General features: G+C 35.7%; 1 protein-coding gene across 1 annotated transcript in view; it reads left to right on the top strand.

Annotated features, from left to right (window-relative positions):
• gna12a (guanine nucleotide binding protein (G protein) alpha 12a) overlaps nucleotides 1-7,803 on the top strand; it is a 55,545-nt gene extending 47,742 nt beyond the window's left edge. The window contains exons 3-4 of the mRNA XM_056453948.1: nucleotides 2,801-2,851; nucleotides 5,201-7,803. Of these exons, the coding sequence (XP_056309923.1) occupies nucleotides 2,801-2,851; nucleotides 5,201-5,770 (621 nt within the window). The 3' untranslated portion in view covers nucleotides 5,771-7,803. The remainder of the gene's footprint in view (nucleotides 1-2,800; nucleotides 2,852-5,200) is intronic.
• Nucleotides 7,804-18,368: the final 10,565 nt, after the last annotated feature.

The raw sequence follows: 18,368 nt of genomic DNA, 5'->3' as shown, positions 1-18,368 counted from the left end.
TGCATTTGAAAAAGAAGTGAGAACAAAACAGTTTCAATATTTTTTCGAGTGCTTTGGACTCATGATTTTGCATACTTTATACAGTATCCAAAGAGCACAGACATTATTTATCCCTGAACCTACTTTTGTTTTATTTAGTTGAGAATTTTTGTATTATTCTGTAAATTGTTGCTGATATGTATTCCAAATTTAAGATAGAAATATGGTTATTTAGAGTTCTCTGGCCCCTCGTTAATCACGTGCGTTACGTTTTATAAATAATCCGCAATAGGTGAAATCCGCGAAATAGTCAACTATATTTTTTACAATTATTACAGATGTTTTAAGGCTGTAAAACCCCTCACTACACTGTTTATACACTTTTCTCAGACAGGCATTAACATTTTCACAGTCTCTTGTTAATACACTCGCATAACTTCTACCTCCCTTTAGCATGTCCAGAAGTCCAACTTTTTGTGCGATAGTTTGCATCTTCCTCTGCCTTTTGGGTGCTACCGTGGGTGCTTTTGATGGTGCAGAATCTTTCGTCGACATCATGGGTTTTTTGGGGAGAAAACTTGCAAACATACAGTACAGCACTTCAGTCACACTGCTAGTGATCGAAGATTTCTGTCAATTTGGCAAGCTGAATGCATTCTACTGTACACGTAAGATACACGGCACAGGAGATTGATTGACAGTGGTTAACAGACAATCAGGACACAAAACACAATGCACTGTAAAAAAAAAAAAAAAAGCATGTCAAATTGCACAAAAAATAAATCAGCAAAACTGCGAGACCGCGAAAAGTGAATCACATTATAGCGAGGGACCACTATGTTTTATATATAAAATAATAAGAAAGGTGTTCATACATGTTTATGTTCAATTTTAGACAACAAAACTTAGTTAGAAACCAGTAAATATTTTATGGAATATATGTAAATGACTATTTATTGAATTTACTATGTGTTACGATTATCAGGGATCTTGCGGTTGTAGATCGCTAACGGACTACAAATCCACCATTATGGACTACAAGATCCATCCATGCACCACGCACACTCACAACCGGTTCCTGATCAGGACTGATTGCAAACACACAGCCGGAGGATCATTACGAACTGATTACATGGACTTTAAATACAGCGCGCACACACACACTTCATGGCTGAGTCTTGTTGAACTGTATAGTGAACTGTATAGTGAACGTGGTTTTCCTTGCCTTGTCCTGCCGTGTTTTAGACCCTCACCTTGTTTTGTTTGTTTACGTTGCCTTGCTTTTTGATCATCTGCCTGTTTATCGACCACGACTCTGGATTACCCATATACATCTGCTTGCTGCTGTGTTGACTGTTGCTTGCCTGACCATCCTGCTAATAAACCTTGCGTTTGGATCTGCATTACTTTGTCCAGCATCCCTGTCACGTTACACTATGAATTTACTATATTATATTTATTATTATGAACATGTTATCCCGATTTAAAAAAAATATAGAACCATGTTCGTCAAACCCAAAGCTAATAAATGGAGTAAATACAGACAAATCATGAATTTTCAAGTATACAGTATGTATATCAAATCAAAAACATAATATCACACATCCAAATGCTTTTTCAGATGGTAAAAGCGAACAACAAATAGTAATATATGCTAACAGTGTGTTGTAATACTAAAATATTGACCTTAATGTTTACATTCCTTGCCTAATCTCCAATGCTCAGACGGTGATTCATCTTTTATAAATCATTAAAATATTTATGTCCAAGATGCAGAAATTCCAGAAACCGTTTCGCTTGAATGTGTGATATGACTAATCTGTCATCAGTCATAAACGACTATTTCTCAGTTGAAATGGGTAGAGGCTTTGACACAGAAACAGTATTCTATGCATCACAAGTTAACAAGCAGTGTACTTTACTGGGGTGTAAAGCTGAATTTTCAGCATTACTTCAATCCTCACCCACATAGCAAAATTTCTCTGGCCCACACAATCAGATTTAGCTTGACCCACATGCTGCTGGCAATTACGGTACATGACTGGACAAAGTCTGGTTTCCAGACATGGGCCAAACATGGACCATAACTGGGTCAAGCCTCAGCCAATTTAATAACCTAGAACTGAGCCTGAACTGGGCCGGATAGGTTGGTGTGTCATGACTGCAATAAAACTGATAAACAAAGCATTGCACTTTAAGCACACTATGGGCATGCTTTTTCTCGAAACGACCTTATTGGTAGAATTTTTTCTTTACTCAAAAACAATTTTTTTTTGTATTTTAAATGTGGGTCAAGATAAGCCAAACTTACATGGCCCACAAATAAAATGTTAACATATGGGCCAAATACTACACTTTACATTTGGCCCAAATCTTGTGTGCTGTCTTAAAGATGGTGCCACCTCTGCCAAACCAGGTCCATGATTGGCCCACGTGCTATATGCCAGTGATGTATGAATGTCAAATTTATGTCAAATCTGGGCCAGAATTCTTTGCTACCAGAGCAGTGTCATGCGATTCTTCAGAAACAAATTTGATTAACTTAAAGTTAAAAGAACAGTATTTAATTGAAATAGGCATCTTTTAAAATGGTAAACATCTGTCAATTTTAATTAAGCTCCTTGTTTTGATAAAAGTATTCATTTTGATAAAAGTATTCAAAAATATCCCAGGTTTAGAATCCTTAAACTCATTAAAGTGACTTTATAGTTGATTTAAAAACTCTGTTACATTTAGTTTTTCCATCCTGCTTTATTAAATTCAGTTATAAATGTGTTCTTGTTCTATGCATGAAGTAAAACTGCTTTTTCTTTTTTTACAGAGTGAATCGGTGAAATATTTCCTGGACAACTTGGATCGGATTGGCCAACTGGTGAGTCATGATAACACGGCATTATTTATTAGTGCCAATTCTTCATGGTATATTATTGTTTCATGTTTTCATAGTGATTTATCTATTAGATAAGCGGAGATAATTATCCGGGAAGAGAGCTGATCAGAATAATGTTTCCCAACAGTTGAGTTGGTGGCGTTGAAAACCAGAGGTTTGAAAAAATGAAAGTAAAAAGCTCACTTTAAGACTGATATTGGTCAAGGTTGCCAAGAGCACATAGTGTGTCTCAGATGAGTGATTAAAAAATAGGCCTGGAAGTGTTTTGTGTGCGCATGGAAACCAAGGCCAATGACAAAACAGATCCTTTTGGGTGGGATGTGAAAACTGCTTCCAAGATCATTTTCTCTAGCCTTGCGTCAATTTTCATTAGGGATTGTGTATTTATGACAAAATATTGCTTGGGAAACTACTCTTCTTTGACTGCAAAAAAGTAACAAATATCTGAATGATTACATTTGCAAAAAGTATAGCGATGATGTTGTAATGCCGATCACCATTAAATGGCGTAAATGGGCACTGGGTTGACTCTCTTGAATCAAATACTTCACTACAGAGCTATTCAAACCAGATATGATGAGTCGCTGCGTTTTCATTTTTAAGGTGCAGAATAGCAAACACCTCTTTGTATTGAATACACAAAATATTTGGATAGAAGTGCTTTTTATTTTCCTTTGGAATGTCAAAAAACTTTACACATTTAAATGATTTGTCTTTAATTAGATGAGAATATGCCTTTAACTGTAAACCGTTTTCATTGATTCTATAGTGGCCCATTTCCACTGACTGGTACAGTACGGTACGGGTCACCTTTATCAGGCTTCCACTGCCAAAAGGGTACCAATGGTGTGTTAGGCGTGGTTAACGACACAAAGTTTCAGTCGACATCATTCTCGTTCGAGGCAATCTCGCACCAAGTAAAGCTTTACGGGTCGTTCACGTATCATATGAGAAGCTCTTCTCACAAAACAGATGTTTTATACACAAAAATAATTACTAACCTTTCTATGAACATGATTTAATTATAACTGCAGATCAATGATAGGGTGAAATAGCCTACTGTAACATCTGCGATTACATAAACAAATAAATGCAGCATATATGAACACATACAGCCCCTTACAGTCTCCAATATGTTACTAATTACCGAAAAACTACACACAGCATACATTTAGTCCTTATTTGTGTTCAAAAACAACACGCAACATATAGCCTACAGTCAGTGCAAACCTCTCTTTAATCTTTTCTAGAACATTTAACCTCTTGTTAGAAAGTAATTCCGTCATTCCGAGTTCACAATAGTCCAAAAGGCGACGATAATAATGGAACATGGCAGTTTGTTCATGGTTTAGGCTGCTGAAGGAATCATTTGCTTTGTTTTGTCCGGCTTCTCCTTTGTTTTTTTTGTGCTTCACTCTCACGATTGTACGTCAGAAGCACTTCAATAATAACGTGCACGTTATAATCATGAGCTCAAAAAGTTAATTATTTCAAATATAGACGTGTAAGCGAGCTCTCTGGAGAAAGTGAAACAAACACAGGACACAGCAGATTTTGTTCTTCTTGGCTTTGTGGCTGTTCATCAAGACGATGACAAGGTTTGTTTAAGCTCAGGCTCGACCATGGCTCGTTGTAATAAGCATATATTATTATGGTGTAATGTCTCGGCTGTGTATTTAAAAATGGCGGTTTCTTTGTTTTCATTCTCCTGCTTGTGTATGTGTAAGCGACATATCTCTGTGAACTAATAGCATTCAACTGCGCGTCTAGCTCCGCCTTTTGTTACCCTTTTATCATGCTAGGTACCCTTTGCAAAGGGTACCCAAAAAGTGGTACGGTACGGTTTGCTTTTAGGTACCTTTTGACAGTGGAAATGGCCATAAAAGCGTACCGAACCGTACTGTACCATACCACTCAGTGGAAACGGGCCGTAGGTGAGTGTATGTATGGGCTTTATCTGATCTTTCAGATTAATATTGCGAAATTAGTTAATTAGTTTACAAATTAACAACACCAAGAGAAGCAGCTTTCATTTTTGTCAAACTTTTTGAACAAACCCTTGCCAAAACTGTGTGTTTGGCGTTAAAAAAGAGTGTTTTTTTCTCACCAACTGCAGACAGTTTAAAGTGTTTGAGTCCTAGTTTAAAATTAAAAAGACAAGCTTAAATCCTGTCTGGCTAGTATGCTTCCCTTATACATCCTGTATGTTTAAGGATTAGGTCAGAGTAATGGTCTTTTGAAGCTGTTCGCTTACATTTGTGCTAAAAAAATTTATCTAATGGCAAAAAAAGTATTTGCAATTGATTACATTTTCTCAACCTTCTTTTCCAGAGTTATGTGCCGAGTCGACAGGACATCTTACTAGCCAGGAAGGCCACCAAGGGAATTGTGGAGCATGATTTTATCATTAAGAAAATCCCTTTCAAGATGGTAGATGTGGGAGGCCAGCGCTCTCAAAGGCAGAAATGGTTTCAGTGCTTCGACGGCATCACCTCCATCCTCTTCATGGTGTCCTCCAGTGAGTATGACCAGGTGCTGATGGAGGACCGTCGCACCAACCGCCTGGTGGAGTCCATGAACATCTTTGAGACCATAGTCAACAACAAGCTCTTTTCCAACGTTTCCATAATCCTCTTCCTCAACAAGATGGACCTTCTGGTGGAGAAGGTACGCAAGGTCAGCATTTGCAAGCACTTTTCCGACTTTCGGGGAGACCCTCACCGACTGGAGGACGTGCAGGCCTATCTGGTGCAGTGCTTCAACCGCAAACGTCGCAACCGCGGCAAGCCACTTTTCCACCACTTTACCACTGCCATTGACACTGAGAACATTCGCTTCGTCTTCCATGCCGTCAAAGACACCATTCTTCAGGAGAACCTTACGGACATAATGTTGCAGTGACTTTTTGATTGGTTTCTACAATTGTTTGAGTTCATTTTCAGTCATATTTCGAGAGGAAATGACTTATGGAAAAAAAACATTTTGACCACTGTGCAGGAGAAGGTCATGGTGCATGATCATACTCCAGTCAATTATATCCGAGACATGGCATTCATATCTACAAAAATGACACAAATCTTTCTTCGCCATCACTCATTTGCAATTTTCCTGTGTAACAAGATGTTTGAAGACACCATTGATGGTGGAACTTTTAGGGTTTTACAATTTGGTTAATCTGTCGATTTAGCATATTTTCTCAAAGATAAACTCGACCTTTACACTGGCTCATCTCCCGATTAACATACTACAAAACAACTAGCAAACCTGCACTGAGCGTCCTCCTTGAACAATAGTTACTTCCATGTCACTTGACCGGTTTATTGTTGATATAATCTAACATTTAAATCACATTTCGCTTTATCTATACTTTATAGATGACATGAAGATTTCTCATTAACAACTAAGCAGGGTTTTTGTACATAGAATGAACAGCGGCTTTTGTACGTGTCTCCTCTGCTTTTCATGTGCCTCTTCACGTTAAGCTACAAGCTTTGAAATATACAGTAGGGTCAAATCACTGGTTATGCCTAACACCACTAACTTAAGATGAACAACGCATTAATGGTATTCTTTAAATGTCATTATTGCGCTGAATATATACTATATGAGTAATCATATAATGTTAAGCCAATGTGTATACAACCTGTGTACTTTACAAGATTACAGAGGGGGTCAATCTGATGCTGTTGAGTTGGTCTATCAACAGATGTAAAGGTTTCATTTTCTTCTTGTTCTTCTTGTTGCGCACTGAAGTCTGAAATTTCGTATCCGTTTTTTTTTTTCGTATTCATTTGCGAAATATTCGTCACATACGCAAACCTTGCACAGTGAATGCAAAACATTTCGGAGTCAGTTTAAGCAGTGATACTTAGTTCTCCTCTCTTCTCCAAAGTAGATGAGGAAAGACGAATAGGCTACGTAATATGTTCATCCAATACCGTATCGAGAGGAAGGAGAGTTCAGCTCATTATCAAAGAGCTAAGCTGGGTTATCCCGAAATTTATTTATTTACCCCAAAGTTTATTTCAGGAAATCAGTGGAATTTTGATACATTGCTTGCGATACTTCACACATTCATGTACGTAAACAAATCCTGAAGAGAGACTGGCAGTACCTATAGACATTATAACAGATGCCGGCCGCGTTGACGTGTCGAAGCAACGGACCGAAAGCGGACCATGCTTTCTATTATAATGTCTAAGGGCAGTACGTCAAATGTACACGCACACACACCAAACAGCAGCAGGGCAGAGGTGTGCCACTCACTGAATCCAGCATTTAGGGGTTCTCAACTGTCCGCGACATTCTGTCTTTATTTTGTGTTTGTCAAAGTTATCTGTAGCTCAAATGACGGCATTCTGTATCTGCTTTTCGCTTGAACAGTGGCTCTAAAACGCCTCTCAAAACGCTTTTTCGGATGTGAAAAGTGGAAAAAATCAAACCCGGTTTGAATTTTTTTATGACGTACGAAAGTTTCAGAGGCAGCGTGTCAATGCGATTGACTCAACGTGAGATCGAATTTATATTTCAACGTGAAAATTACAGATTCAGTGTGCAATAACCTTTTATTCTTCAGATCTTGATGAATGGCAGCTGTGAACAGCTGTTTGCTTTGCTATTCGATTCTGTTGCTATGGGAGGTCCCAGATTGTGATCCCGGACGAGCCCCCAATTTGTTGCGCACATGTTACAGTCTTTCCTTTTAAACTTCTCAATGAACAGGGTGAGAAGTGGCTTCCCTTTGATGCCTGCCAGTGCTGAGGAGAGTTTCTTGAGGATTTCTAGCACTGCCAGTTTCCTTTTGCAGAGATCTGGTTCTGGGATCTGGCCTGCGCGAGTGGTTTCCATTTCAAAGCAGGTGTTACAGGTGTTAGTTGTTTTGTGCCATAGTTTTAAGTTTTGGGAAAGTTTGAGATATGTTATCAAATAGTTCTAACAAGCTCTTTTCTTGCATTTTTATGTGTACCGCAATGGACACTGTGGCTCATTTCTATTACAAAGCAACACTGACAATGTTTCTCTTTGCCCTAAAGGTATTTAAATTTTATCCTTCCTCCTAATCACCGCAGTGCCATGTTAGCAGGAAGGCATTTGATTTGAAATATTGGACACACCCTAAACCTTTGTCCCTGACAACTCTTCCCATTGGGAGCAAAACATGTGCATTTACTGGAAGCTCTCCGGTGCATAAAGAAACAGACTAAATTCTTTAGTTCAAGGCTGTGTTTATCCTTGGTTCTGCTTTTAGGACCATAAATTCATTTGGAGAGTTTAATGGGAGAAAAGAAACAGACGTGAGTATAAAGGCTATTCAAATTTGCAATCAAGATAAGCATGTAATTACTTCGATTTTTAAAATTTTTTTTTGGACGATAGTAATCAGAGTAACTATTTCCATGCATGATTTCAGTCTACTGAAGGTGATTTAATAACTACAGTATTTATGTTACATTTGCTGCTCTGGTGTTTTTGTCCCTGTATGGATCTCATGAGTGTCACTGTCAACAGGATGTCTGCTTCAACACTCCTTTCAGTGTTTTACTGTACTTCTTTTCCACTTTCATATTTGTTTCCCAGTGTTTTATGTATCCAGTGATTGACTGTAAAAAGTGTGAAATTCCAGATAAACTGCAATATGAGTGTTTTGTAAATAAGAACTGTATGAATACAATAAAAACAATGAGTTATACTTGGGGGTCGTTCTCCATGTTATATGACTGAATATGCATTGTATGAAAATACCATGTTTAATATACATTGGAGATTAATAAAATAGACACTTTAGAATTAATTATTGTGATTTTTCAGCATTCAAAATTAAAGGATATTTTAGTTGTGGCTATACCTTGCTTGTTGAAAAGGGTTTTAAGTAACCAAGGGAAACATAGTGATCAAATTTAGAGCGTACTGATGACTGTTGCATGAAGGATGATTACAAGTTACAACTAAACTTTATGAAGGTTACAGCAGTCAAAAACTAGCAGGGAATGTTTGTTTAAGCTCAAATTTGAATAAACACCATCAAAAAACGTATGTCAAGTAACAGATTTTGACCCTTTTAAGAGCTGAATTGATGTTAAAACGATTTCTCATTGAGATTCTCTGCATTACCTATTATTCACTTGTCTTTCATGGATGACTAGCCATTTTGGGGAACTTATATAGTATTTGTATTAGCTCATATAGTATTTGTTTTCAGTGTTGTGGATGTCAATACTTAGCAACCATATTTTGTGTTAAAAAAAAACAACAACAAACTCACCTGGTTTGCAACAAGTTAAGAGTAGCCTAAATGATGACAGAAATGTATTTTTTGGGTGAACTATCCCTTTAAATTAAATTTTAAAGGGAAATTTAAAATCACTTTAAATTACTTTGAAAAGATTAATATTCAAGAAACCACAGATTTGGAACAACTATATATATTTAGTTTAACTATATAATAATATAACTAATTATTATTATTATTATTATTATTATTATTATTATTATTATTATTATTTTGCTATGGCTAAAAGGTCCTGCTGAAAAAATAGATAAATCCAGCTTCGGGGACCAGCTAAAACCAGCCTGACCAGCTTAGGCTGGTTTAAGCTGTTCTTATTCAGTAGGGGGCTCATCCCTTTGACCTTTATCTGGACAACCTACAATCACCTAGGCAAGCTCTGCAGCAGGCTTCTACGCAGCAGTCATTACAGAAATGTGTACAATATTAAAACCACTAATTCCTTAAGGAATATGTCCCAATACCTGCTAAAAGCCTCACAATGCACTTTGTTAAATGGTTAAAAACTGATAGTGTTTAATGTTTTGAATATTTTTAGCAGGGAAAACATGCAAGGCTAAAATATGCTAACAAAGTGATATCGCTAAAATGTTTCAAAATATAATACAAGCCAGCTGTCCTCAAACAGACCAAAACATTAGCAACATGCTAGCGTGATAATTCTAAAACATACTTTGAACTAATCTAATTGGCTGACTGTAACATTGACTGGTTGTTCTTTAGTGTCCAACTTAAGATGGATTCAAACTAAACAGCTTTTAAAACTTTCTGAAGCCTGCATCAGAGTTGGTCTCTACACTGTAACACCGCTATTGTCATAACTAAAGATATTAAGTTAATATAACTTGACATTACTTAAAATACCAAGTTTTGGCATCAACTTAAACAGGTGTGTTTAATTTACTCATTAGGCAGCAAAAAAGCTTTTGATTAACATTTTAAGTTCTTTAAACGATTCACCATGTTTAAAATAATTGATTGCACTTGAAATTCAGCCCTGACAACCGCTCTGATTGGTCGATATATGTTATATGACATAAGGTGGTCATTTTGCTTGTGATGCTGAATTCTGCTGAAGCGCAGCAGGACAGAGGCACTACCTGAACCCATCTGACAAAAGAGAAAAGTTAGTAAGTAGATATTTTAATGCTTATATACATTTTTCTTAATTGATATACACGAATGGGTGACATGGTGGCACAATGGGTAGTGCTGTCACCTCACAACAAGAAGGTAACTGGTTCAAGTCCCAGTTGGGTCAGAAATATTGTGTGGAGTTTGCATGTTCTCCCGTGTTTGCGTGGGTTTCCTCCAGGTGCTCCAGTTTCCACCACAAGTCCAGAGACATGCGCTATTGTTGATTTGGGTGAGCTAAATTGTCCGTAGTGTATGTCCTGGTTTTTCAGGTTGTGGGTTGACTGTTGGGCTAACGACCACCTCGTAAAAATGAGATGTTACAAAACACCAACATAGTGCGGCTTAATATCATCTATATAAGCATCCCTGGGGTTGAGTAAGTAAAGAATATAAAAGCTGAAAAATGTGGAAGTTTAGTCGATTAGCCATTTTAAGTTATCTGTAATTAAACATTTAAGTTAATTCAATGAAGAGACCACATTTGGTCAACTCAATTGAGTTGTCGATTTTCCATTACTCAAATGAACTGAGGGAATCACTTTCCTCAAATCATTTGAGTAGTCTCAACTTATTAGTGTTTACAGTGTATAAACTTTTATATCGACTAGTTTTCAGCTCTCTGACATCTCAGCAAAGCTTAAAAGTGCTGCTTTCCCAACAGAAAAAAGCAAAGTGTCCCCACACTGCATTTCCTGCGCATGGCTTTGGGAGCAAGTTCAAACAGAGTCAAATAAACAGGGGTTATGCAAGAGTTAAGTGGCTGAGGAAACGGTACCACCAACTGGGGCTTGTGCTCAGCACCATTTTAACTTGAACGCATCTTTTTTTTTTTTCACAAACGCCACCCGTCTTTGTAGCTAGCTATTTTGGGCTTTATTGTCATATTAGAGTCACTGAGAACTTTTCCTTTCCTGTGAGGGATCTAATGTTCGACGAAGAACAAAGAGGCCCTATTATGGTAAGACACATCTAAACAAATATTCCCCATGTAACCCTCGACAAATAAAGCTCGAGGAAGAAGATAATGTCGAAGCACACAGAGTGCCTTTTCTGTGCCGAGCATGGCTTATTTGCGTGAGGTAAAACTCATGACTTGTGTTATACTTACTTTTGCTCCAGGCTGCCTTTCATTGCGCTTCAAAATTGAATGCTGATATTTAGTAATATACGAGGGCAGCAGTCGTTGGCAGACTATTTAACAATGTTTCATTCTGCCCTTTATTGCAATCTGCCTGCAAGGCTTGTGTCGAGCTTTCAAATACACATCCAGCAGGGATTTTTCAGAGATTAAGGAGTGAGGGGAAAATGTCAGTTCAAGCATTAGCTGGAAAAGACGCGCCTGCGGGAACTTTACTGTTAGTAATCTAATCACAACTGCAAAAACATCGCTAGAAGGGCACCAATCATCATGCAGATGGCTAGAGTTTGTCCAGACAGAACAAATCATCTGACTCTTGTAATACTGGGACATTTCTCACCAGCTCATGACAAATAAATGAACTATGAGGTGCTTGCAGCAAGAGCGCCACCTACTGGATATGTGTAAAGGACACCAGCTTAGATATTACGCATTATCTACATCAGTGGTTTCCAAGTGAGGAATTGGGTAGGCTAAGTTGTCTATAGTGTATGTGAGTGAATGAGTGTGCATGGATGTTTCCCAGTGATAGGTTGCAGCTGGAAGGACATCCGCTGCATAAAAACATATGCTGGATAAGTTGGCGGTTCATTCCACTGTGGCAACCCCAGATTCATAAAGGGACTAAGCCAAAAAGAAAATGAATGAATGAATGAAACTTGATTAAACTATTAGATTTACCATATTTTTACCATAACCTATAAGATAAAAAATAGTATTTACTACTTACATGCATTTTTTCTCCTTTGCATTGCAACCCCTGGGGTGTTTATATTATATTAATAGTATTAATTGTAATATTTAATATTAATAGCTTCACTTGCAGAAGATTGATTTTACAACACCATGGTAAATTTTGACACCTTTACGGCACTCGTGTACATTTAAAATAAACTTAAACAAAAAAACATTATAAAATTAAACACGACTGATGATAGAACATGATCTTCAAGTGGCGGTCTCCAAAATTAAACCAATAATAGTCATTGTGCCCACCAGTCTCATTATATGAGGTTAATATTAAATTACACAAATTAATAAATGACCAAAATATAATATGATTGTTAGACTGTTGCTCTTTTTTGTGTTGTCAATATGCTTGAGTTTATATAGGCATATTGCTGTGTGTCCACCATTTTGAGCAATGCTTGTATGTTTATAACCACCTCTGAGGATAGTGGTGGTCGCGAGTCACTAGAATAATTCTGGAGGTCACAGGTGCAAATGTTTGGGAACCCCTGATCTACATTATAGGAAATGGAGTAGAAACAGAATATATATATATAAATGCATTGTGTTTCTCAAAAATTTAATGTATAAGCTTTGTTATATTTACATGAAGAAGAAGAATTTGCCTTTGGTGTTATTACTAATATTTGGCTATAAAGAAATTAATACTTTTTTCAGCAAGGAGACATTACATTTATCAAAGGTAAAGTAAACAGAACTTCTATCAAATTTTAATTGGTATAGTCAGAGTTGTGAAAATCATGATATAAATAAATAAATAAACACATCTGTTTAATGTTTAATGTTTATCTTTTTTTTTTTTTCATATTTATTTTGTGTTGTCACTTGTCACTTTATGTACACTGGAAGCTTCTGTAGCCAAAACAAATTCCTTGTGTGTGTGAAGCACACTTGACAATAAAACTGATTCTGATTCTGAAATAAATAAATAAATAAATAAATAAATAAATGAATAAACACATTTTTATGTGACTGTTGTTCTTTTGAACATGATGTTCTTAAAAGTAACTATGTATCATGAATTCCACAATAAAATAAAATATCAACTGAACTGTTTTCAGTAATGTATTTAGAAAATGTATTGTTACTACTTCCGGATTACATTTGGATTAATTTTGACCTACTTTTAGTTTTCTTTTTATTACTTATTTTAAACATTTATTATTTTTTAAATCACAATTACATGTAGCGTTCCATCCATATAGCAGTTCTTTATTGTGAATAAAAAAATTATGTGTTTCCCAGAGATGGGATGCGGCTGCGTAAAACAAATGCTGGATAAGTTGGCGGTTCATTCCACTGTAGCGACCCCAGATTAATAAAGAGACTAAGCCGACAAGAAAATAAATGAATGAAAAAAATTATATATATTAGGAATTAGAACAACCAATGAATCGTGAATAATTTACTGCCATTTTTAAACATTCATTCATTCATTTTCTATTGGCTTAGTCCCTTTATTTATCAGGGGTTGCCACAGTGGAATGATCCGCCAACTTATCCAACATATGTTTTACACAGCCAATGCCCTTCTAGCTGCAACCCAGTACTGGGAAATATCCATAAACACTCATTCACACTCATACACTACGTCCAATTTTAGTTTATTCGATTCAACTATAGCGCATGTCTTTGGAGTGTGGGGGAAACTGGAGCACCCAGAGGAATCTACATGAACACAGAACATACAAACTCCACATAGAAATACCAACTGACCCACCCGGAACTCAAACCAGCAACGTTCTTTCTGTGTGGCGACAGTGCTAACCACTGAGCCACCATGTCACACTCTAATTTATTTGTAACAAAACATTTTTTATTTGATGTGACTTGTTCTTTTGAACATTATTTCCTTAAAAGTAACTATGTATCATGAATTCCACAATAAAATAAATTAAGAACAAACTGTTTTCAGTAATGTAATTACTAATTTTTAGATAATGTAGTCTTACTACTTTTGGATTACATTTGGATTACTTTTGACCTACTTTTAGTTTTCTTTTTATTCCTTATTTTGTAAAATCACAATTAGTTTACGTGTTATTTAAATAGCTGTTCTTTATTGTGAATATTAAGAACAGTATGACAAAAACTATATACAGTTAAAGTCAGAATTATTAGCCCCAGTTTGATTTTTTTTTATTTTTTTTTTTATATTTCCCAGTATGTCTGATAATATTTTTTCTTCTGGAGAAAGTCTTATTTGTTTTATTTTGGCTAGAATAAAACCAGTTTTTAATTTTTTAAGGGCCATTTTAAGTTCAATATTATTAGCCCTTTCAGCTATTTTTTTTTCCGATAGTCTACAGAACAAACCATCGTTATACAATAACTTGCCTAATTACCCTAACCTGCCTAGTTAACCTAATTAACCTAGTTAAGCCTTTAAATGTCACTTTAAGCTGTATAGAAGTGTCTTGAAATATATCTAGTCAAATATTATGTACTGTCATCATGGCAAAGATAAAATAAATCAGTTATTAGAAATGAATTATTAAAACAATTGTGTTTAGAAATGTGTTGAAAAAATCTTCTCTTCGTTAAACAATTGGGGAAAAAAGAAACAGGGGGGCTAATAATTCAGGGAGCCTAATAATTCTGACTTCAACTGTGTGTGTATATATATATATATATATATATATATATATATATATATATATATATATATATATATATATATATATATATATATATATATATATATATATATATATGATTACATCATCCTGATTACATGTAATAAGTTATACAATGTATTAGATGTTGAATTATGGTTTAGGTCCACAGTTCATTTATTAAAATAATTTCCTTTATAAACCACTGCCTAATGCATAATGGTCTCCCATTGTGTCTAATAGTTTCCTTGTGTTTCTGCAGGACTGCCACAGGTCATTGTCAATCAGTGTAATCAGCTGGAAAACATCCAAACCAAAGAGCTTCTTAAGGCTTTAGTAATGAACTAGACGTAAACTGTGTATCGCAGTGGTGCCCTGAGGATGTGTTTGAAGCATTACTCTCTCGTAATGTTTCCAGCTGCCCTCAAGATTAAAGAGTCCCATTTTCAGATCATTACCAGGCTTTACCCTTCCAGTCGATTAACATGGGATGTCATTAAAAAAAAATTTACAGCATGTACCATGGATCTGTGTGTTACCTTCATTTACAGTTCAAGATCAATGAGTACAGGTACAGCAACCCAGATAATGTGAAGTAATAATAAAGGAAAATACAAAGTACCAAGACTTTAAAGAAAAAAAATCCATTCCTATGTTCTTACATGTTTTGGAAGAAAAGCATTACTGAAATAGAAACTGTTAACATTTCCTATATAGGCATGGGATGACAACCGCTTACAAGGTTGACAGTGGATTGGAAAAGTCAAGGTTTTAAAACCACAGAAATTTTCTGTTATACAGTTCCTAAGGTATATGTAATGTTTATACATGTTTTTTTTTCTTTTTCTTTTAACAAATAATATTTATAAAATTTACAAATAATTATTGAGTTTTTTAGGGCAACAGTATCTCCAGCAGAAAAGGATCCTCCATATCAAAAACTACTGGTCAGCCTTATAAACAAACGCTTATAAACCAACATCCAATGTCTCTATGTGCATCCTATGTGCAATGCACCTGGACAGTGGAGTACTTACTTACTTTCTATCCAAAGAAAGATATCTAAAGATGACTTCAAGTTCTTTTCAAGACATCTGTGTTTTGTAAACTAATAAAGATAGCAGAAGTCAATTATTTATTTTAATTCTTGAGCCTGATCTGTTTATTGCTCCAAATTTTTTTTAAATGTTGAAAAATATTGTGTTCAATAGGAAAAAAAGTTGTTTTTTACCCATATCTTTGATAAGAACATATTTTATTGCAGTGATCATAATACTGTGAAACCGTGACATTTTTATCCAATGGTTTTCATGCCTAAATATGCATATTGTTGCTAAAATGTTCAGTTTTTGAGAGTTAAAATATTTTTTTAATTATTTAAATATTTTGATTATCAAATATTAAAGTTTATACAATATATATTTTTGAATTTAGGTATATTTTGGTACATTTTGAGCGCGTGATGATCTGCAAATAAATAAATAATTAGATTTGTTTATGTTTTGCCTATATTATTATTATGTAGTTATAATTGTTGTTTATATTTTATTATATAAGTCAATCAGTCACTTTTCTCTGTATAACTGCCTAGCTTATCATCTAGGTCATCTGATTTGTGAAATTTGTGAAAACTAGGACATTCTGAGCAAAGTATAGCACAAAATATCAAATATTTTCTTATGATTATATGTCAATTAGAAAATGAGGACATGTATTTTTTCTTTATTCTTTTGATTTACAATGGGTGCACAGTCAGCCAGCCCAATCACTTCCGGTGAACTGTCTTTCCATTACAAAATCGCCACTTTTAAGATCTGATTTCTTTAAAAATCAGTGATCTTAACTGCATGATGGATATACAATATAAAGTGGGTCTCAGATCTGACAAGAAGCACTGCATTCAATTCCATTTTTCCCCACCTTATCTCTAAAATATGAAAATTTATTTTACCTCAGTATTTTCAGCAGAGTTTCCGTGCTAGCACGCTTCTGACTGTCTGTCATCTCGTTTTACACTTGACCAACTAAATGAATACTTACTGGTTACAATTAAATTACATTACAACATGGATGCTGTAAAAGGAACCTTATAAAATTGAAAATAGTCACATTAACTGCTCACTGGAAGTTTACTGTTGGCTGTTCATGGAGCCCGTTATCAGGGGTTCCATATGCTAATATTATTACTTCATTTACTTTTCGAATTAGTCCCTTAATTATTCAGCGGTCACCACAGCGGAATGAACCGCCAACTTATCCAGTATATGTTTTACGCAGCGGATGCCCTTACAGCTGCAAGACATCACAGGGAAACACCCACACACTCTTATTCACACACATACACTATGCAGCAAATTTAGCTTACCCAATTCACCTATACCGCATGCCTTTGGACTTGTGGGGGTAACCGGAGCACCCAGAGGAAACCCACGCGAACACAGGGAGAACATGCAAACTTGAAAGTTTCCTCACAGAAATGCCAACTGACCCAACCAAGGCTCGACCAGCGACTTTCTTGCTGTGAGGCGATCGTGCTACCCACTGCACCACTGTGACGCTCATGCTAATATTATAATTACTATAATGATGTTTGAGGCACCTAAGAGATTATTAAAACTATAGTTTCTAAATACTAGGAAAGATCAGAAATGGTAACCTATCAAATTAGTTTTATATATTTTTAGACAAATATGATTTACAAATACTCATTACAAAAATGAAGAGGACATATAATGAACAAAAATTGGACACTGAGAAAAACATTGCAAAATTGAATGTTTTTGAAATGAGATGGATCCTGAAAATTGGATGGCAAAAACAGAACAAATGAAAGAATCCAAAACAAATCTGAGACGAGGAATGACTATTTGGATGTTATTGAAGAAAGTAAATTGGGTCTGTTCGGGTTTATGCAGCATTGGGGAAAAAAAAGATTAATCAAAGTAAAAGGATTGAAAGAAGCAGAAATTGGAAACAGCAAGTAGGAAAACCAGCAAGAAGATGGAATAATGACATCAAAGAATGGCTAGAAGGAAAGGAAAAATTTCTAAATGATAGTATGCCCTCTGGTCCCCTAGATGGACTGCAGTGGTTCTTGGATAGATAGACAGAATGAACAAATCTATTGAACTTTTTTCTTTGTTTTTACAGTTTCTACACATCAATTTCTTTGTAGGCACAATATGATCATTTTCGCCATTAGAGGGCGCAAATGCACAACAAACAAAGGCCTTGTTTTGGGCCCAATCCCAATTCTATTTTTGTACCCCTACTCTTTGGCCCTTAAAACCGAGTGTGAAGGGGAAGGGCTTCAAAATTTACCCCTAAGAATTGGGACAGCACTATAGCACCTGAACACGTCATCATATGTTATCACGATCGCTTGCTTCATTTGAGATCAGACGATGGCGACTGCTGTAGTTATTCCAGTTGTGTTATTTTTCGGTATTTATCTTCAGGAAATCACTGAAGTCATAATATATATGATCTCATGAGACAATAAGATCGTAACTATACTGCACATTTACACAGTGAACATATTCATCTATGTAAACACACAAGAAAACACCATAA

This window comes from Danio aesculapii, chromosome 3, assembly GCF_903798145.1.
Source record: "Danio aesculapii chromosome 3, fDanAes4.1, whole genome shotgun sequence".
In the NCBI taxonomy this organism is placed as follows: Eukaryota; Metazoa; Chordata; class Actinopteri; order Cypriniformes; family Danionidae; genus Danio; species Danio aesculapii.
The sequence above is the reverse complement of the archived record's forward strand: the minus strand, read 5'-3'. Positions and strand labels throughout refer to the sequence as shown.